Source organism: Scyliorhinus torazame, chromosome 9, assembly GCF_047496885.1.
Source record: "Scyliorhinus torazame isolate Kashiwa2021f chromosome 9, sScyTor2.1, whole genome shotgun sequence".
NCBI lineage: Eukaryota > Metazoa > Chordata > Chondrichthyes > Carcharhiniformes > Scyliorhinidae > Scyliorhinus > Scyliorhinus torazame.
In genome coordinates, this window is record NC_092715.1 from 102,625,564 (window position 1) to 102,647,185 (window position 21,622).

Below are 21,622 nucleotides of genomic sequence, written 5' to 3' on the forward strand. Positions count from 1 at the left end.
TCTAGATGCTTGCCTACAACTGATGTTAAACTGTAATTGTTGCAGTTTTTTGAACAAGGGCATAAAATTTGCAATTCTCCGGCCCTCTTGATCTCCCAGAGTTGAGAGAAGACGGGAAGTCACAGCCAGCGCACCTGCAACTTTCATTCTCAACCTGCAACTTTCATTCTCAATTCCTTCAGTATCCTTGGATGAATCTCACCCAGTTCTGGTGCCTTGTCAACTTTTCAGTATTGACAGTCCAACACTTCCTCCGTATCAATTTTGAACCTTTCTAGGTTCTCGTCTGTCACCATTATCTAATAAAAATATCAAGTTAATTATGTGACCAACTTGCCACCTTCATTCCACCCCAATCCCATGCAATCTCCTGGGAGAGGCAAAAAAAACTTGGGAAAAATTCTAAAGGAATACCCCTCTGCCCCTGGCAGCAATCAAGAGAGTTGTTGGAGACTGCTGTGACTCACAATTTTTACTCTTCATAGGAACACACAACCTACTTTTTATAACTTATGTTATCCTGCTCCCTTCTGAAGGTTGCAGAGAATCTAGTCATAATTTCCTTTGCTAACTTGTTCCCGAGATCAGGAACACAAGAAATACTCACTGCCATCCAATGCAGATTTGAAAGGATGAACTCTGTATTTTAAATACTGTTAAGGTATTTTTTTCCAGTTTAAGTTGATATAACATGAAAGTTTCATGCACCTTATACTTCATTGAAATTATACCGAAAAATTAGGCATGTGGCAGCACAAAACCTCCATCACCATAATTGATTAAATACTTTAAGGGGCTGTCCCTTTAATTTGTCCCTCAGTTTGTTTGATTTCGTTTTTTTGGTGATTTGATTTGCACCAAAATAGTTGGGAAGTGAATATTTGATGAGACAGGAATCTGGTTTTGTTTAGGATCTGTTGAGTATTTTCAGCACTTTTTGGAAATCAGGGGTGGGATTCTCCCTTCCGGGGAATAAGTCCTCACACCCGCTGGAAAACGGGAAGAATCATTCCGGACTTTTTCCTCGAAGGTCCGGGGTGATTCTCCATTTTCCAGGGGCTAGCAGAGCACTTGCGTGCATCCCGCAGCTCTGGCTGCTGGTGGGGCCCTGCTAGCCAAACCACACGACCGTTCATGCGCACGGCAGCTGCAAGCAGGTCTGCGCTGGTGTGCAGCGGTCCACCACCGACATGGCCGAGCCACACCGGGCCCGCACGGAGGATAGGTTCCTCCCAGATCGCGCAGATCACATGGCCCGCCGATCGGTGGCCTGGCCTCCGCTGAGGGCCCCCACCCCAGGCCTGGCCTCCGCTGAGGTCCCCCCCCCCCGGAGTCAGATACCCCCCACCAGGACCGCCACCGCGGCTGCAGGTCCCAGCTCCCGCCGGTGGGAGTTCAGGTGGTCGCCTGCAGAGAATCGCCGCGGGGGCCTGCTCCAACGGCCCCCGACCGGCGCAGCGTCGACCGCACGCGCAGGACTGCCGGGTACGTGGAAGTGCCGGATTTCTGGCATGAACGGCTATTCGGCTGCGATTCCGGCGCGGAGGGTCGGAGAGTCCCGCCCCAGATTTCCAGCACCTGCAGTTTTTAAATTTCAGTTCTAGTGCTTAGTTCGCTCTCACTTCTCTTCCAGGAATATCCATCTTGATGTCAATCTTCTCCTTGATGAGATTTCTGTTTGTCTCTTTTACTTTGTACACCTTTGTTGCTTTCTGCTTAATCAGGTATCCAGCAAAACTCACCTTCACAACTGCAGCTCTAAGCAACTCTCTCTGGTTCTAATTTAGTCCACATGGATTCCAAAGGAAATGTCATCTGTCATGTTTTGGATCCATCCATGATTACAGATATCTCCAGGATATTTAGTGTTCCTTGAAGCACTGCTCTCACCACATTCTGACATCTATGCTCAATGCCATGCGCCACCACATGGCACCCTCTCAACCTCGCTCTTCAGCAGCACCAACTTACTATCTCAAAGCTGTCCTGCTTCAATTTCATTTCCTCTTTCGTCCCACCCAGCACTTTAACAAAAAACTTCTCTTCCTTTCAAGTTTCAAGGATCGCAAGCTTCAGCATCTCTTGGATACTAATGCCCCATCAGATCTAACTTCCCTTTGGTTTCCTCTGAGCCTTTACTATCTGCCAATATCACTCATTGCCATGTTTTCACTATTATCTCTAAACTTCCCCTTTTTGATCCCAAATGATCAGTCCTCAGCATAAGCCTCAGCTTCATCCCCGTTCCCCCCATCTCAATTAATTTTGGAATCTGGCATGGCACTGAGCTTTTTCTATGTTTTGCCTCTGTGCTTACTTCCTTGGCTTGCAGTCTTTCCACAGACTGCATCCTTTCTTCCAACTTCAAAGTTTGCATTCCATCTGGACCCTTCCCTCTGGTCTCTTACCCTCTCTAGATCGTTTCATTGAGAACTGTCAGCCCGCCATTGGCAGTCTCAGTTCTGCTGCTCCATTGCTCACTCACTTTAACCACCTCCTTCTGAATTTGCAGCAGTTTTCTCAGGTCAAACCCGTATATTGTCATTGCTGATAAATGTGCAGCTGTTTTTGTTTGGTGAATCGACATCCACACTGTAGGGGCTAAACACCATCCCATCCCATCTCACCATGCCTTCCCATGCAACTAAGTGATGCAACAAATACCCTTTTACCTTCGCCCTTCCCATTGTCCAGGAACCCAAAAACTCCTTCTGGGTGAAACAACAGATAGAACAACAATAGGGCAGCATGGTAGCTTGGTGGTTAGCACAGTTGTTTCACAGCTCCATGGTCCCAGGTTCAATTCCTGGCTTGGGTCACTGTCTGTGTGGAGTCTGCATGTTCTCCACGTGTGTGCATGGGTTTCCTCCGGGTGCTCCAGTTTCCTCCCACAGTCCAAAGATGTGCGGATTAGCCAATCTAAATTGCCCTTAGTGTCCAAAAAGGTTAATTGAGGTTACTGGGTTAAGGATATGGGATGGAGGAGGTGTGTGCTTGAGTGGGGTGCTCTTTCCAAGGGCCGGAGCTGACTCGATGGGCCGAATGGCCTCCTTCTGCACTGTAAATTCTATGAAATCTATGAAACAATTCACTCGTACTTCTTTCAATGTAGTATAATATATTTACTGCTCACGATGCAATCCTCTCTATATTGTGGAGACCAAACACAGATTGGGTAACTGCTTTGCGAACACCTCTGTTCAGGTGGCAAATATGATTTTAATTCTCCTCTCATTCCTAAACTGACCCCTCTGTCCCCAACCTTCTGTACTGTTCCAATAATGCACAACATAAGCTTAAGGAATAGCACCTCATCTTTTGATTCGGCACTTTCCCGCTTTCAGACTTGCACTGAGTTGAGCAATTTCAGATAGCACAGTGGTCAGCACTGTTGCATCACAGCACCAGGGTCCCAGGTTCGATTCCCGGCTTGGGACACTGTCTGTGGAAGTCTGCACATTCTCCGTGTCTGCGTGGGTTTCCTCTGGGTGCTCCGGTTTCCTCCCACAAGTCCCGAAAGACATGCTTCAGGTCATTCGGACATTCTGGATTCTCCCTCAGTGTACCCGAACAGGTGCCGTGGCGTGGCGACTAGGGGATTTTCACAGTAACTTCATTGCAGTGTTAATGGAAGCATACTTGTGACAATAATAAAGATTATTATTATTAGATCATAACTGATGCCCTATTTTTCAGTCAGCAGCTGTTGCCAATGATGCATCTGTTTTGACATTTAACCTTTTGCTTTTCCCCTTATTCTTTCCTTCCCGTACATCTATACTTTTTAAAAATGTATTTTATTACAAACATAATGTCAAAGTAGGTTACAACACATAAACACCCAGGGAAACATACTTCCCAGCAATCAACTATACAGTCTGTACAAATTCCCCCCCTCTTTTTCACCAGTCCACCCCCTGCAACGAACAGCTCCTCATATAATGTCACAAACATCCCCCACCTTTTGTCAAACCCCTCTGCAGAGCCCCATACCTCATATTTTATCTTCTCCAACCGCAGGAAGTCGTACAGATCACCCAACCAAGCCGCTACCCCCGGTGTCGATGCTGATCCGCCACTCCAGTAAAATTTGCCACCGTGCAATCAGAGAGGCGAAGGCCACGACATCGGCCTTCCTCCTCTCCATGAGCTCCGGCTTCTCTGAAACCCCAAATATCACCACCAAAGGGTCCGGTTCCACTTCCTCCTCCACCATCCTGGCTAAGACCGTGAACACTCCTGCCCAGAATCTTCCCAATTTTTTGTAAACCCAAAACATGTGCTTGTGATTCACTGGTCCCCGCCCACAACCCTCACACTCATCTGCTACCTCCTGAAAGAACCCACGCATTCTCACCCGAGTCATATGCACCCTGTGCACCTTAAACTGTATCAGGCTCATCCTTGCACAGGAGGAGGTCCTGTTTACCCTACGCAGTGCTTCACTCCATACTCCCCAATTGATCTCACCCCACTCTCCTTCTCATTTCCCCTTGATCTTCACCACCCGCTCACCTCCCTACTTCCCCAGCCACTTGTATATATCCCAATCTTCCCTCCCCTTCCACGTTCGAAAGCAGCAGTCGCTCCAGCAACTCCCCTGCTGCCTCTGCTGCAGGGTCCTCCTGAGCCTCGACACCTTCCCCCCCACATACAAAATCCGAAATGATTGTGTCCAATTTTCAAAAAAAGGTCTTTGGTATAAAGATCGAGAGAGTCTGATAGATAAACAAGAAACTCAGCAGAATATTCATTTTCACCACTTGGACCCTCCCCGCCAACGTCAACTGTGGTGTATCCCACCTCTTAAGATCCTCCCTGGCTTCCTCCACCAGCTTCGTTAAGTTCCACTTATGGAGCCCCGTCCATTCCCTTGCTACCTGAATACCCAAATACCTAAATCTATCCCTCGCTACAGTAAATGGCATCCCCCCTAAATCTGCCTGCCATCCCAGCTCATTCACTGGGAAAACCTGGCTTTTCCCTACATTCAGTTTATACCCAGAGAACTCGCCAAACCTCCCAGCAGACCCATAATCCTCCCCATACTCTCCAGCGGATCCAAAACATAGATACAGGTCATCAGCATGGAGCGACACCTGATGCTCCCTCTGTCCCCATATAATCCCCTGCCACTCCGCCGAGCCCGACAGCCATCACCAATGGCTCTATGGCCAGCGCAAACAATAAAGTCGACAGCAGGCACCGCTACCTCGTACCCCTGTGCAAGTCAAAGCTCCACAAACTCATATTATTTGTCCTCACACTTGCCTCTGGTGCCACATACAGCAACTGCACCCATGCCACAAATCACAGCCCAAACCTTCCCAAAATCTTGAAAAAGTACCGCCACTTCAATCGATCAAATGCCTTCTCCACGTCCATGGACCCCTTACATCAGTTCTGACAAAAAGTTAGTAACATTAACTTTAATTTTCTCTGCACCCAGATATTCTCTCGTCTGTAGTCCCTCATCTCAGTATTTCCAATCTTTCCTGATTTTTAAAATGCAGTTAGGTTCTATATTGACTAGACATGACGTCTTGGCAAGATAATAAACATAATGGGAGATTTTGCTTTACCAGAAAAGGGATGGGTTATACTTTCAATGACTGTATACAACAGGAACGCATCAAAAATGATCTCTGTTGACCTCCCCCCAGTCCAGTACCGCCAATACATATGGAATTTACAAATAGGGTGAGTAATTCATCATTCAACGATTTTCTTAACTCAATTAAACAAACGAAATTGTGCTGATCAAGGAGCTTATCAATCGCTGCGAGTTTACAAACCAGGAGAATTTGTCGCGGGATACCCAGTCAGAGTAAACCACTCAGTCCCATTTGTAAGCACATGTATAACTTTGTTCTAACACTGCACTCACACAGAGTGAAGCAGCCAGAGAAACAGGCCCGGAGCCGCAACTTACCCCAACTAGCACTCTGAAATCATCTCTCTCCAGGTACCTCAGCAACACCACGTTCAGTTTCCCCATGGCGGCGATCTGGCTGGAAAAGACTGCGGCTCGAGTTTAACAACCCGAGAAACGGGTGAAGTGAAACCCGATCGGCCCTGAACTGCCCCAGGCTCCCGGCCCAGCCGCGCACGCAGGCGCACCAACCACCTCTCCCTCAGGTCCTCAAATATAAAATACAAATTAAACATCGAGTCGGGAATAACAAGCCGGTTTTTAAAAATAGTTATAAGTAACGAATTGTTTTATAATTGATTATATTTTAACGATGATTTGGGAGCGGGTCCTGTGAATAGTTATGTGTGCTTTGTGCTGTCAGGGCCTGGCGGACGGTTTGAAGCCGGCTCGCGGGGAGACGGTTTGTTGTGTGTGTCTCTCTCTCGGTTCTGGATAATATCGTAATCGCTCATGTCCTCCTGCCGGAATCAGAGCCAAGACCTGCGGCCAAAGGTGCGTTGTTTGTCTGCTAGTTGTTTGAAGTGAAATATTCAGCAGGTCAGGCAGCCTCTGTGCAGAGAGGGAGAGGGAGAGGGAGGGTAGCAGCAGGTCAGCGACAGGACACAGACAAATCATCCACTTGCACATCAAACATCTCTTTCACCGACGAGGCGACACTGGGCTGTCCCGGTGTCATTCAACAACAGTAAACACAAGTATCCACTCTTTTAGAGAAACAGAACTAATAGAAGATTTTACAGATTTAATGATACGCCCACCCGTGTCGGCTCCCCAGATGCTGCCTGACCTTTGTCCAATAACTTCTGATTTATGATATGTACAGACAAGGGGCTGTGCTGTCCTAGTGTATCATCTCTGGATTAACCTTCTCTGGTAGGTTGAGTCTTATTTTTTGATGTGCCATCAATTATAACAAATGCGAGTTGTGGAACGAAACTGGCTTTAATAAGCTAAACGAGAACTTGCTGGCAACTGAACCCGAACTGGGGCAGCGGCAGAGGTCGGCCACCTTTAAACAGAGCCTGAGGGGAGGAACCATATGCGGAGTCAGCAGAGACAACAAACAATATATACAATACAGTAACAATGGTTTACCACAATATATATAATACAGTAACAGTGGTTTACCACATTCACCCCCTGTTTAAAAAAAAGAGTCCGGCAGGGGGTGAAGTGGACTTATAGGTCGAGTCTGTCGGGGACTTTGACCTTCCGCCGTGAGCGCCTCAGTCCCGGCTGTGGTGTGGGCACTGGTGTCGAGACCTCCGTGTCCAGGAGCGTGTCGTCTTCTTCGTCCAATAGTTGAGTCGGTGGAGAGGACGACGGTGTAGGGGTGGGGGTGGGGGTGGTGGTGATGGTCGCTGGAGGGCCTGCGGGTGCCAAATTCCGAAGTAGTCGAGTAGCAGTGGAGGGAGACGGTGTAGGGCCGGGGTGGTGGTGATGGTCACTGGGGAACCTGCGGGTGCCAAATCCCGAAGGGAGACTGTGTCCTGCCGCCCGTCATGGTGTGCCACGTCGGGATATTGTGGATTGGCATGGAGGAGAAGAACCCTTTCGATCAGGGGATCCGATTTATGACTCCTCGCATGCTTCCGGAGGAGGATGGGCCCTGGGACTGTCATCCAGGATGGGAGCAAAACCCCTGAGGTGGACTTCCTGGGGAAGACAAACATTCGTTCATGAGGGGTCTCATTGGTGGCTGTGCACAGGTGGGACCGGATGGAGTGGAGCGCATTGGGAAGGACCACCTGCCAGCAGGAGACTCGGAGACTTCTAGACCGTAGGGCAAGAAGGACGGCCTTCCAGACCGTTGCGTTCTCCCTCTCCAGCTGTCCGTTTCCCCGGGGGTTGTAGCTGATAGTCCTGCTTGAGGTGATGCCCATGCTAAGCAGCAATTCACGCAACTCGTCACTCATGAAAGAGGAACCTCGATCGCTATGGATGTAGGTGGGGAAACCGAATAAGGTGAAGAGACTGTGCAGGGCCTTGATGACAGTGGCAGAGGTCATGTCAGGGCATGGGATGGTGAAAGGGAAACGTGAGTACTCGTCAATAATGTTGAGGAAGTACACGTTACGGTCAGTAGAGTACCCTGGCCACAGAAGTAGCATCTCGGGGCTCCGGATTTGGCGGATTTATGCGCGGCACAGGCTTGCAACGCACCTGAGTCGGGTGATGGCGGTGCCCACGACGTCCACAAGGGTGCCACGTGGTCGGAGGTGAAGGCATCCATGTTATGGAAGGCCACTTCCAGCGAATCCGAGAGCTGCACTGTCTCGTGGAGGCCGAGTGTACCTCCATCTAGCAGGCGCTGGCGGATGTAGTTAGATTTTATGCCAGCGACATAGGCGTCCCTGATCAGCAGCTCAGTGTGCTGGACAGCCGATACCGCCTGACAACTACAGTTCCGGCCGAGTACCCGCAAGGCGCGCAGGAATTCGGCCTGCGATTCTCCGGGCATTGACGCCTCATGGCAAGGAGATGCCTAGCGTACACCTCATTTACTGCCTTTACATACTGCCCCTTCAGCAACGTTATCGCCACCGCGTATGAGGCAGCGTCCCTGATAAGGAGGAAAATCTGCGGGCTTACCCAGGCCTTGAGGACTCAAAGCTTGTGGATGTTGGCGATGGCGGCAGATTCGAGGTAAGCTTCGAAGCAGCTTAGCCAGTGCTCGAATGTCGCAGTGGCGTCGGCTGCTTGGGGGTCCAGTTCCAGGCGATCAGACGATGCATCCATCTTAAGCGTTTTGCTTATTAAATTGATGTGCCATCAATTATAACAAAGACGAGTTGTGAACAAAACTGTGGCTTTAATAAGCTAAACGAGAACCTGCTGGCAACTGATCCCGAACTGGGGCAGGGCCAGAGGTCGGCCACCTTTATACAGAGCCTGAGGGGAGGAGCCACAGGCGGTGCCAGCAGTGACAACAAACAATATATACAATACAGTGGTTTAGCACAATATATATAGTACATTAACAGTGGTTTACCGCATTTTAAAAAATGAATCCAAGGATACACAGGGTTAAAGCACAGCAAGTGACAGTTCAGTCAGGGTGTTTAGAGTTTCTGTGGCAACAGGCACTTTACGTGCATGCTGTTGCAGCTATAGTAGAGGCTGCAGCACTATTTCCAGGAATCTGTCCTACACTTACTGCTTGCCATTCGCATGTGTGGAATCATTTGCCCGTTGATGCTAAACCTGTTTGGCCACAACATGAACACAGCTTTCTTGGCTATCATCTTGGAGCGCCTGGTTCAGAGGCAGTGATGTGACGTAACTGCACCACGAGACCTCCACAGCAAAGTAACTAAGATGAAAAATGTTGTTTGTGCTCTGAAACAGAGTCATACAGACTATTAACCCTGTTTCACCCTTCAGGGATGCTGCCATACCTAATGTGTTTTCCATCATTTTCTGTTTTCTTTTGCATTTCCATCATCCACAGTATTTTGCTTTGATATCAGAGGGCTAGTTTATTTGCACACACTCAAAATGTGTGTGTGGGGTGAGGGAGTTGTTCCTAAGTAGTCCCCTGTGAAGAATCAATATATTACCTCTGTCTTCACGGTAGAAGATAATAAAAATTTTCCCAAAACTAGTTATTGCAGAGGATACTGGTGCAATAACCATCACTAGGGAAACGGTATTGAATAAACCAACGAGATTAGGGGCAGATAAGTCTCCAGGACCTGATGGCCTGCACTCCAGGGCATTAAGGGAAGTGGCAGCAGAGCTAATGGATGCATTGATTATGATATTTCAGAATTCCCTGGATTCTGGAAGGGTCCCGGTGGATTGGAAACATGCTAATGTGATGTCCCTATTCAAAAAGGGAGAGAGGCAAAAAGTAGGAAACAATAGACTGGTTAGCTTGACCTTTGTGATGGGGAAGTTGCTGGAATCAAACATTAAGAAGGAGATGACTGAACATTTGGAAAGACAAAGCTCAATCCACCATTGTCAGCATGGTTTTATGAGGGGTAAATCATGCTTGACAAACTTGCTTGAGTTCTTTGAGGATATAACCAACAAGGAGGAGAATGGAGAACCTGTGGATGTGGTGTATCTAGACTTCCAGGAGGCGTTTGATAAGGTGTCGCATAAAAGCCTGATCCAGAAGGTGAGATCACAGGGGATTGGGGTAGAGTACTAGATTGGATTTAGGATTGGCTGACTGACAGAAAGCAGAGGGTCAGGATAAATGGGTCCTTCTCTGGCTTGCGAACTATAACTAGCGGGGTGCCGCAGGGGTCAATCCTCGGACCTCAGCTGTTTACAATTTATATAAATGATCTGCAAGCAGGCACAGAGTGGAATATAGCAACATTTGTGGATGATACTAAAAAAGGTGGGAAAGCAGGCAGTGAGGTGGAGATAAAGATTTTACAGACTGATATAGATAGGCTAGGAGGTTGGGCCAAAATTGCCAGATGGAGTTTAATGTAGATAAGTGTGAGGTTATCCATTTTGGCTGAGAAAAATAGAAAGGCAAATTGTTATCTAAATGAAAAGCAGATTCAAGATGCATCTGGGCAGAGGGATCTGGGTGTCTTTGTTCATGAATCGCAGAAAGTCAGTATGCAGGTACAGCATGTAATTAAAAAGGCAAATGGAATGTTAGCGTTTATTACAAAAGGACTGGAGTAAAAAAAGTAGAGAAGTATTGTTGCAATTGTATAGGGTGTTGGTGAGACCACATCTGGAGTATGGTGCCCAGTTTTGATCTCTTTATTTGAGGAAGAATGTGGTGGCAATGGAGGCAGTTCAGAGGAGATTCACCAGATTGATCCAGGATGAAAGGGTTGACGTATGAGGAGAGATGAAACAGGCTTCTACTCGCTGGAGTTTAAAAGGATGCAAGGGGATTTGATCGAGGTGTAAAATACTAAAAGGGATTGATAAATTAAACGTAGACCAAATGCCTCCCCTTATGGGACAATCTAGAACGAGATGTCACGGATGTAGGTTGAGAGGTGGTAGATTTAGAAGTGAGATGAGGAGGCACTACTTCTCACAGAGGGTGGTGAATTTGTGGAATTCGCTGCCCCATAATGCAGTGGAATCTGAGTCATTAAATATTTTCAAGAAAAGATAGATTTATTTTTGATTTAAAAAGAACAGGTTAAAGGGGTATGGGCAACAGCTGGGGAGGTGGATTTGAGATCAGGAAGAGATCATCCATGGCATAGAATCATAGAATTTATAATGCAGAAAGAGGCCATTCGCCCCATCAAGTATGCACCGGCCCTTGGAAAGACCACCCTACTTAAGTACATGCCTCCACCCTATCCCTGCAACCTAGTAACCCCATCTAACCTTTTGGACACTAAGGGGCAATTTAGCATGACCAATCCACCTGACTTAATAGAGGTTTATAAGATAATGAGGGGGATAGATAGAGTGGACATTCAGAGACTATTTCCTCAGGTGGATGTAGCTGTTACAAGGGGGCATAACTATCAGATTCAGGGTGGGAGATATAGGAGGGATGTCCGAGGTAGGTTCTTTACTCAGAGAGTGGTTAGGGTGTGGAATGGACTGCCTGCTGTGTTAGTGGAGTCGGACACTTTAGGAACTTTCGAGCGGTTATTGATAGGCACATGGAGCACACCAGAATGACAGGGAGTGGGATAGCTTGATCTTGGTTTCGGACAATGCTCGGCACAACATCGAGGGCCGAAGGGCCTGTTCTGTGCTGTACTGTTCTATAACCTGCTCATCTTTGGACTGTAGGAGGAAACCGGAGCACCCGGAGGAAACCCACACAGACATGGGGAGAAACTGCGAACTTCATATAGACAATCACTCGAGCCCGGAATTGAATCCGGGTCCCTGGCACTGTGAGGAAGCAGTGCTAAATACTGTGCCACCGTGCCGCCCACATTGAATGATCGAATGGCAGAGCAGGCTCAAAAGTCTGAATTACCTACTTCTGCTCCTAATTCCTAAGTTCCTATGTAAGAAGGATAGAGAAAGCCTCTCTGAACTTGACCGCTGACACTTCCCCGATCTGATCGATCTTCACGTAGTTCCCGAACTCACCTCTGCGCAAAACCCCTTACCTGCCAAAAGACCCGAATCTAGCCTCCAACCTGGCCTCTGCACCTGCCTCAAGGTAAGCCTCACCTCCAGCGAGCCTCACCTCCAGCCAATGCGGCACGTGATCCGAAAGCACTATTCCCACATACTCCGCCCCCACCACCCCCAACAACAGCACTCGACTCACCAAAAAAAATCAGTTCTCGATTACACCTTCTACACGTGTGAGAAGGAGGAGTACTCCCCCCCCCCCCCCTCCCCCCCATCCCCAATTCTGCCCATATACGTTGGCTAGTACTACTTCTCTACACAGTCCATCAATCCTCACAGAGGTGCTGATGCTCCCTCAATGGCCTTTGACCAGTCGCCATGCATCTCTTTCCTTTGCTAGCGAAATTCTGGTATTTAACATTTTTTATTATTTATGCATTTGGCAGGCTCCTTGATCAAAGGCAACTTACGCTAGGTACTCTATGCCTACCTCGCTTATGCATTTAGACATATTCCAACCCAAGAAACTAAAAGTTTTGGTAGTCAGGATGAGGTTTGTGAACCAGGACTCTTCAGAGAATATTGTATGGCTGGGAACATGGTACCTCATCCAGAGAATATTGTATGGCTGGGAACATAGTACCTCATCCAGAAACAGTCTTTAGAATGTGGGAAATGGTCAATAGTGTTCTGTAAACTGTGTAGAAGCCTGGAGGTTTATTAGTCGTAGCGGGTGGGTGTTGGGAGGGTTGTGAAGTGATCATTCATGGTGTTCCAGATCGCGTGAGAAGCGCAAAGGGCCGCGACCGGCTTTTAAATTGAGAATCCTGGCGCCGGCTGGCTTTTAAATGCGAACGATGCATCCTTCCTGCCAGAGAGCAGGGCACACGCTCGTCACATAGACTAATGCACACGCCCTGTGCATTTGGTGCAGAATCATGGAGGAGCGATTCCTCCATTTTCTAACTGCAAGCAAGCAAGGCAACAGGACTGTGAAGAACTGGAGATGGATGGTTTTATTATAAGGAAGAGTGGGTCAGAGACTCAAGCAGGCCAGGTTCTCACAACTGAATCTGCTTAAGAGAACTGCTCAGAAGAGTCCACGGCAGGACAAAGCAGTGCTTGTGTGAGCTGTATACAGGCACCAGGGCCTCTCGTGAACAGCCTCCTAAGAAAATACTGAAATCGGGGACAAAGCAGTATAAAGATGATTTCTTGAGGTATGGTTTTGTTAATTCTGCCAGTGAAAATCAGGATGCAAAGCCCATGTGTGTTATATTCAGGACAGTACTGGCAAATTAAAGTTTAAAACCCTCAAAACCTCAAAGGCATTTGAAGACTCGTTCGCAACCGATTTTTTCAAAGGTTGCAGTGGGAACTTAAATTGTCAACTGAAGTCCTTAGCAGAAATGTAATATTGAATGACAAAGCACAATTAGCCTCTGGCATGGTAGCTTACTGTGTAGTTAAAGAGAAAATGCCCCACACTATAGCAGCGAGATTAATTCTTCATGCAGCATTGGCTATGGCTCATACGGTCAGTTGAAAAACAGAAATGCATCGTGATGCCTTCTGAGGGGAGGGAGATGGCGGTTGTGATCGCTATGGACGTGGAAAAGACCTTGACCAGGTGGAGTGGAATTATTTGTGGGAGATGTTGGGACGGTTCAGGTTTGGGCAGGGCTTCATTGACTGGGTTTGGTTGTTTTACCAGGCACCAGTGGCGAGTGTACGAATGAATCGGCTGACGTTGGGCTACTTGCGCCGAGGGACAAGGCAAGGGTGTCCCCTCTCCCCATTGCTGTTTGCTTTGGCCATAGAGCCACTGGCGATGGCGCGAAGAGCATCAAAGGACTGGAAGGGGATAGTCCGGGGTGGAACACAGGGTCTCGCTATACGCAGATGGCCTGCTCCTGTATATTTATGACCCATTAGGGGGGATGGGGGAGATTATGTGGATCTTAGGGGAATTTGGACGGTTTTCGCGGTACAAAATGAATATGGGTAAAAGTGAGATGTTTGCGAACCAGGCAAGGGGTTAGGAGAGGAGACTGGGGGAGCTGCTGTTCAGAGTGGTGGGAGTTTCCGCTGTTTGGGAATCCAGGTGGCACGGGAATGGGAGCTGCTCCATAAACTAAATTTGACCCGGCTAGTGGAACAAATGAAGGAGGACTTTCGGAGATGGAACATGCTCCCTCTGTCACTGGCGGGGAGGGTACAGACCGTGAAAATGACGGTCCGCCCGAGATTTGTGTTTGTTTTCCAGTACCTCCCTATCTTTATCCGAAGGGCCTTTTCTAAATGGGTAAATAGGGTGATCTCTGGTTTTGTGTGGGCAGGTAAAACCCCGCGAGTAAAGAAAGTGCTGCTGGAGCGTAGTCGAGGGGAGTTGTGGCGCTGCCGAGCTTTAGCAACTATTACTGGGCGGCAAACATAGCCAAGATTAGGAAGTGGCTAGTGGGGACCCACAAGTTTGGGGGCATTGATAACGGCACCTCTGCCATTCTCGCTGGCCCGGTACGCCACAAGCCTGGTGGTAGTGGCGGCCCTGAGAGTCTGGGGGTAGTGGAGGAAGCATATGAGAATGGAGGGAGCATCGGTGTGTGCTCCAATTTGTAATAATCACCGGTTGGTTCCGGGGAGGTTGGATGAGGGGTTTCAGGGGTGGTAGAGAACAGGGATCGAGAGGATGGGAGATTTATTTGATAGATGGGAGCTTTCCCTGTTTGGAAGATTTTAAGGAGAAGTTTGAATTGCCGGGAGGGAATGGGTTTTGGTAGCTGCAGATACAGGATTTTGTGCGAAGGCAGGTTTCAACCTTTCCGCTCCTACTGCCATGGGGGATACAGGACAGGGTAGTTTCTAGAATGGGGTGGGGAAGGGAAGGTTTCGGATATCTACAAAGAGCTTATGGAGTGGGAGGTAACTCAGATGAGCTAAAGCGCAAATGGGAAGATGGGCTGGGGGGGGAGATAGAAGTGGGTCTGTGGGCAGACGCTCTGAGCAGGGTCAACACGTCCTCATCATATGCTAGGCTTAGCCTGATACAATTCAAGGTGGTTCACCAGGCATACATGATAGTGGCCCGAATGAGCAAATTCTTTGGGATAGAAGACAGGTGTGTGAGGTGTGTGTGAGGTGTGTGGGAGGGCCAGCAAACCATGTCCATATGTTTTGGGCAGGTCCAAAACTTAGGGGATTCTGGCAGGGTTTTGCAGATGTCATGTCCACAGTGTTAAAAACAAGGGTGGTGCCGAGTCCAGAGATGGCGATTTTTGGAGTGTTGGAAGATCTGGGAGTCCAGGGGCGAGAGAGGCTGACGTCTTGGCCTTTGCCTCCTTGGTAGCCCGTAGATGGATATTGCTAGCGTGAGTGACTCGAAGCCCCTGAAATCAGAGATCTGGGTTCGCGACATGGCTGGGTTTCTCAGACATGAGAAAATTAAGTTCACCTGAAGAGGGTCAATGCTAGGGTTCGTCCGGAGGTGGCAGCCGTTTGTCGACTTCTTCGGGAAAAATGAAACTGTCGGAGTGGTGGAAGTTAGGCTATTTTCTGTTTAGGGTAGGTGGGATTTGCGAGGGATGGAGATGTTTTTATGTACTATGTTTATGTTTGTACTGTTTATTGTTATTATTATAAAATTATAAATACCTTAATAAAATATTTTACAAAAAAGAAAGAAAAACAGAAGTGCTTGAAACAGAAAAACTTATCAGTGGCTTGCCGAATTTGTGATATTATTGAGAATTTAGAAGCCCAGCTTATTTCTTGTTTAAAGTCAGCACAGGCTTTCTCAATATAGCTGGATGAAAGTGCGGTGATGTGCATCACTGTAAATACATGTAAGCTAGACAGACACTAGAGGGAGCACCAGAAACATCACACACACACACTCGACCAATGGACATTCACGATACACAAGGAGGTGACACGACCACAGGGGGGCATTACACCAACCCATACATAAAGGACACCACACACATGATCAGCCCCCTTCGGCGAGTGGAGACAGTCAGTGAGGAGAGGCACAGGGTTGATTCATTATCACACCCACCACGTGGAAGACAGCAGCTGGTTAGTCAGTTTAGGTAGCTACAATAGGATTAGCAGTAGTGTCGAACTCAAGTTATAAAAGTGTACATAGTGTAAATAAATGAGTTGAAGTTATTTACACGTCTCAACTTTCCTTGACAAATGCAACACAAGGAAGCCGCTTATGTTACAAAGGAAACATAACAAAACAGAAAGTACAGACATTTAAGATTGTGCGACCTTGCCCGTTTACGTTAGGTATGCTTGGCACAATAAATTTGTCGAGGATTTGCTGTGTTGCCTTGACATTACCAACCAACATAACAGACGCAAAGAGTTTTGGCGCATTGAATAATTATGTTGTTGGAAAGTGCGGGCTCGACTGGGTTCGAGAGGAATCACAAGCGATGGTACAGCCAACCTGACTAGGAAAAAGCCAGCAAAGTTCTAATAAGGATTAAGGAGTCAGCTGGTCAGGATATTGTTTGGAATCATTGTTTTATTCATCGTGAGGCATTGGCAACAAAAGAAATTCCATCTAATCTTGAAAGGAATTGTGAAAGTTGTGAATTTCATTAAATGCAGTGCACTCAATACCAGGCTTTTTGAGGCTCTGTGTTCCGATTATGGGGGCCGAGCACACACATTTATTGTTCCATACAGAGGTACATTGACAGTCAAGGGTTTGAGTGCTTGTCAGAGTTTATGAACTGAGATATGAAGTCCAAGCTTTCCTCCTTGAGAAATCGTTCCCTCTGGCTGAATTGTTTGGTGATTAATATAGTTTCATCACCAAACAATTCTGTCTTACCTGACAGACATCTTTTCAATTCTAAATTAACTGAACATCCAATTGCAAGGGAAGCAAGATGCTTGCTTTCGGCACTGTGAAGAAATAGATGCTTTCCAAAAGTCATTGAAAGTTAGGCAAGTGTGAGTACAAAGCCAAAACTACTACATGTTCCCCACACTGCTGAGACACATCGAAGAAATCCGTGTTAATAAGGGAACTGTCAATAGATTGGCAATCCTTATTCAGTTGCATCTGGCGGTGCTGATCAACAGTTTTTGCTGCTACTTTCCAGAGGCGCAAGTTTCAGATTTTGAAAGGCAAGATGTGGATGAAATATCCTTTTGTGTTTGCTACCCCAGAGTCAATTATTAACTTGTAGCTCCAAATGAAGAGACTGAACTTCTGTGTCTCACCTGTGACAGCACATTTAAAGAGTTGTACAACACTAGGTTAAAGTCCAATAGGTTTGTTTCGAATCACTAGCTTTCAGAACGCAGCTCCTTCATCAGGTGAATCAGCTCTGAAAGCTAGTGATTCAAAAACAAACTTGTTGGACTTTAACCTGGTATTGTAAGATTTCTTACTATGCCCACCCCAGTCCAACGTCGACATCTCCGCATCAGCACATTAAAAAATACGCCACAAGTCCATGAGGCTGTTAGCATTCTGGAAGCATCTCTGAGGAGTATCCAGTACTGAATAAAACAAGCATTTTGTTGCTATTGCCCTTCACAACAACCTAGATGTGCGAGGTTGAATATTCCATCCTCACAAAGATGAAGACAGCACAAAGGAACCAGCTGAACACTGCACCTGATATCCGCATTGCCTTCTCCTCCTGTGATCCTAATTGGAGTGAGATCGCGAGGACCAAGCAGGCTTACCTGTAAGCAAAAATGGTCTGTTGCGAATGTTGGCCAGCATGGGTTGTGAAGGTCGGTCGGTTGGTAAAAGTAGGTCCCAGGGGGGTAAAAATTTGAAAATCACTGTCCTAGAGGTAAGACTTGTCTTCTTGAAAGTGAACCCATCTGCTTAAAGAAGACCACAATCATACTGGCGCCAAAGAAGAACCAGGCAACATGCCTCAATGACTACCGTCCGGTGGCCTTGACATCTATCATTATGAAGTTCTTAAACAGGTTGGTCATGAGACACATCAACTCCATACTCCCAGAATGCCTTGATCCACTGCAATTCACACCGCCATAACCGATCCACAGTAGACGCCATCTCCTGGCCCTACACTCATTCCTGGAGCATCTCGACAACAAAGACTCTTACGTCAGACCATTATTCATTGACTACAGCTTCCTCCTTCCTCTGCAACTCGATCCTCGACTTCCTGACCCATAGACCAAAATCAGTAAAAATAAACAACAATACCACCTCCACGATTGTCCTCAATACCGGGACTGCGCAAAGCTGGGTACTTAGCCCCCTACTATTCTCCCTATGCACGCATCACTGTGTGGCAAAATTTGACTTCAAGTCCATATACAAGTCTGCTGATGACAGGAGCGTAGTGGGACAGATATCGAACAACGATGAGTCAGAGTACAGGAGGGAGATACAGTGGATTGGTGTAACGACTACAATGTGCCTATGTATTTACTTTAAAAAAAAAAAGAAATTTAGTGTACCCAATTCATTTTTCCAATTTAGGGGCAATTTAGCGTGGCCAATCCACCTAGCCTGCACATCTTTTGGGTTGTGGGCGCGAAACCCAGCAAACACGGAGAAAATGTGCAAACTCCACACGGACTGTGACCCAGAGCCGGGATCGAACCTGGGACCTCGGCGCGGTGAGGCAGCAGGGCTAACCCACTGTGTCACCGTGCTGCCCGTGCCTATGTATTTACATGGTATGGTACGATCTGCCTGGACCCTGCGCAGAACAATACTTTTCACTGTACCTTGGTACACATGACAATAAATCAAATCAATCAAGACTTCTGGACATTCTATTTTCCCATCTGCTTCATTGGCTGTCCCTATGGCCTAGTTCACTCCTGCAGGTAGAGGATACTACCTCTGGATCTTTTCCACCAGGACCTCCAATAGCACCCCCGAGAGCTTGTGCACCCTCTCTCCTGGTCCCTGAACCCATCTTGAAATTTTCCATTGTACTTCAACCAATGTACTCCACACTTTCAGTGGACATGAGTGCATGGAGGCTCTGTATACTGCTCCAGGAAAATTGTGTCTAATCAGCACTTGAGTGCTAAACATCCAGCTATCCATTTTAGTGTCTCCAGACATGCTCAAATCATAGTAACTGCCAATTAGCCCCAAAATTGCAGGCTAAAACTATACTTTCAAGCAGGCTTGTTTTATTAGCACTGCACCCAAAATAACCCCCATAGGTTTGTGCTTAGGATTCAGAGTGATATTTATGAATGTTGGAAAACCAAAATGAATGACACCTCCGACAAGTGAGTTCAGGTGGTCATGATTCAGTGTATGTAGACGTCCTAAAGTGACACCTGAGAAATATTACAAATCACTGATTCCACTATGAAACTTGTGTACTTGAGACACAAAAAATACCCCCCAAAAATTAAAGTGTCACAAATGCTGCCTATCCTGTTGTGTGTCTAATATCTCCTGTTTTGTCTCCTCCAATATCTTTGTGTTGTTCCAGGGAATCAACTAAGTAACCTCCCAGAGTAAGGTGACTTTATTTTCTGAACCAAATCCAAGGAGACACAGGGCCGGAAATATACAGCAAAGTAACCAGCAACACAAGACTGTTTTACAGTCACTCATTTACACCACAAGTGTGCATATAATTACTTTGGATGTCACATCATTAAAGTACATTCAGGCACTGTTCAGGAATGTCAGTCTTTCAATTCCTCCCTTTGTCTAGACAGACAGGTATGTGTTGGGTCAATTTTTGGGGAAAATAATCAATAACAGAACTTGCATGCGCTATAAGAGCAGCTTTATGTTTTAGTGGTATCTTTGTGTTTTTATGTAGATTTTCTGCCTCCACTTAAAATAGAAAATACTGACTGGCATGTTGAATATAACAAAGGAGTTTCTTTTCTGGTTGGTTAATTGTTTTCAAAGCTGGTTTTAAAGCAGTAGATCCACTCTTGTGATAATGCCATTTTCAGATCATTATGAATCTTGAATCTTACGTGTGGAATTAGAATTCGTGCTGGAATTGAACCCAGGTCTCTGGTGCTGTGATGCAGCAGTGCTAACCACTACGCCACTGTGCCACCCATGCATTTAATGCCAGGTGCCATTCAGTCAACACCATAGCTATGGCAACTGCAACGGTGTTGTACCATCTATGTTCTGGCTGACAGTAAAAATAATGATCGTTTCAAGCAAATCAGTGGACCATCCAATTCAACATAGTTCTACAAGTTGAGATCTAAAAGGTATCTTTGGATGAGATTGCAGATGAGGGAAGGCTCTTTGTTTGGGAAACATATAGGGCCATATTTGGCTACAGGATAATGCTGAGGCTAACATCATTAGTGTTAATGAAACAGAGGCAGACTTACAATGCAACACACCGCTGCAACGCAGAGCCCCAGCCAATTGGGGTGCCCCACAATGAGAGAGGTGGCTGTGTGTACCCTCAAAGTGTAAGTCCGCCTCTGCTGTGAAGCAAGGCAAGGAGGCACCGCTAGCCAACGGCCGTCGAAGGGAGCGGTGGGGCGACTCTTTGCCTCCTAGGCCAGGACTGAGGAGGGCGGGCAACTAACCAAAAAGAATGGAGGCCACCTAGTCAGATAGCCAGCAGCAGCCAGCCAGGAGCACATGCGGTCTATGAAGCTTGAAGCCCAGCCACCTGAGCGGGAGCCAAGAGGTGAGAAGAGCAGTAGTCCGGAGGTACGAAGAAGGTTAGAAGGTGCGAAGAAGGCCAGGCAAGTGCTGGCGTTGTGCTTCAGAGACTCGGGGAGCAGCAGCCTGTGGGAGGGCGACAACCTGACCAGAGCCAGAGGTCAGCCAGGCAGAGGTGAGAGTGGGCAGCAACTGGACTGGGCAGTGAGGGTGGGAGAGAGCAGATGCCCAGCCAGCAGTAGCCAGGCAGCTAGCCAGGAGCACACACGGTCGATTAGGTTCGAGGCCCGGAGCGAGAGGTGAGAGAGGAACAGTCCAGATGAGCAAAGAAGGCCAGCCAAGCCCTGGCGTCGTGTCTTGGGGAATTAAGGGAGCGCCAGCCAGCAGGAAGACTAGACCAGAGGACAGCCAGCGAGGCAGAGCTAAGAATGAGAGGCCTGGGCTGGGCAGCATCTCGACCGGGCAGCGAGTGCAAGGAAGAGCTGAGGCCATGCCAGATGGCCAGCAGCCAGCCAGTGAGGAGCACATTTGGTCATTGAGGCTCGAGGCCCGGCCCACACGAATGAGAGGTCAGCAGACCAGTTGTCAAGAGGTGCGAAGTAGGCCGTGCAAGTACCAGCATCAGGAATTGGGGAACAGCGCCCAGCAGAGTGGAGGGGAACCAAAGGCTAGCCAAGCAGGGCTGAGTGGTGAGGGCTGGATGGGGCAGCAACCAGTCGGGGTGGCAAGGGTGAGACAGAGCCAAGACCAGGCCAGATAGTCAGCAGCAACCAAGCAGCCAGCCAGGAGCACACACGGTCATTGGGGCTCGAGGCATGGCCATCCAAGCGAGAGCCGAGCGGTGCGCAGAGCAGCAGTCGGGAGGTGTGAAGGATGAAGAAGGGCAGGAACATGGCGGTGTCATGTTTTAGGGAATCCGGATGCAGCGGCCAGCAGGAGCGTGGCGACTTGACCAGCGGCAGAGGGCAGTCAGGCAGCAGGGCTGTGATAGGCAGTGACTGGACTGGACATCGAGGGCGAGATTT

At 47.7% G+C, this 21,622-nt stretch overlaps 2 protein-coding genes across 7 annotated transcripts in view; one reads left to right on the top strand and one right to left on the bottom strand.

Annotated features, from left to right (window-relative positions):
• The window catches only part of riok2 (RIO kinase 2 (yeast)), a 44,604-nt gene extending 38,483 nt beyond the window's left edge, over nucleotides 1–6,121 (bottom strand). The window contains exon 1 of one of the 2 annotated variants that reach the window (XM_072516357.1): nucleotides 5,933–6,121. In XM_072516357.1, the coding sequence (XP_072372458.1) occupies nucleotides 5,933–5,998 (66 nt within the window). In that variant the 5' untranslated portion in view covers nucleotides 5,999–6,121. The remainder of the gene's footprint in view (nucleotides 1–5,932) is intronic. The other variant, XM_072516356.1, reaches the window with a different exon arrangement.
• Nucleotides 6,122–6,288: 167 nt separating this feature from the next.
• The window catches only part of LOC140429410 (uncharacterized), a 379,567-nt gene continuing 364,233 nt past the window's right edge, over nucleotides 6,289–21,622 (top strand). For 4 of the 5 annotated variants that reach the window (XM_072516350.1, XM_072516352.1, XM_072516351.1 and 1 more), the window contains exon 1: nucleotides 6,289–6,427. The gene's annotated coding sequence lies outside the window, so the exon portion shown is untranslated. The remainder of the gene's footprint in view (nucleotides 6,428–21,622) is intronic. The other variant, XM_072516355.1, reaches the window with a different exon arrangement.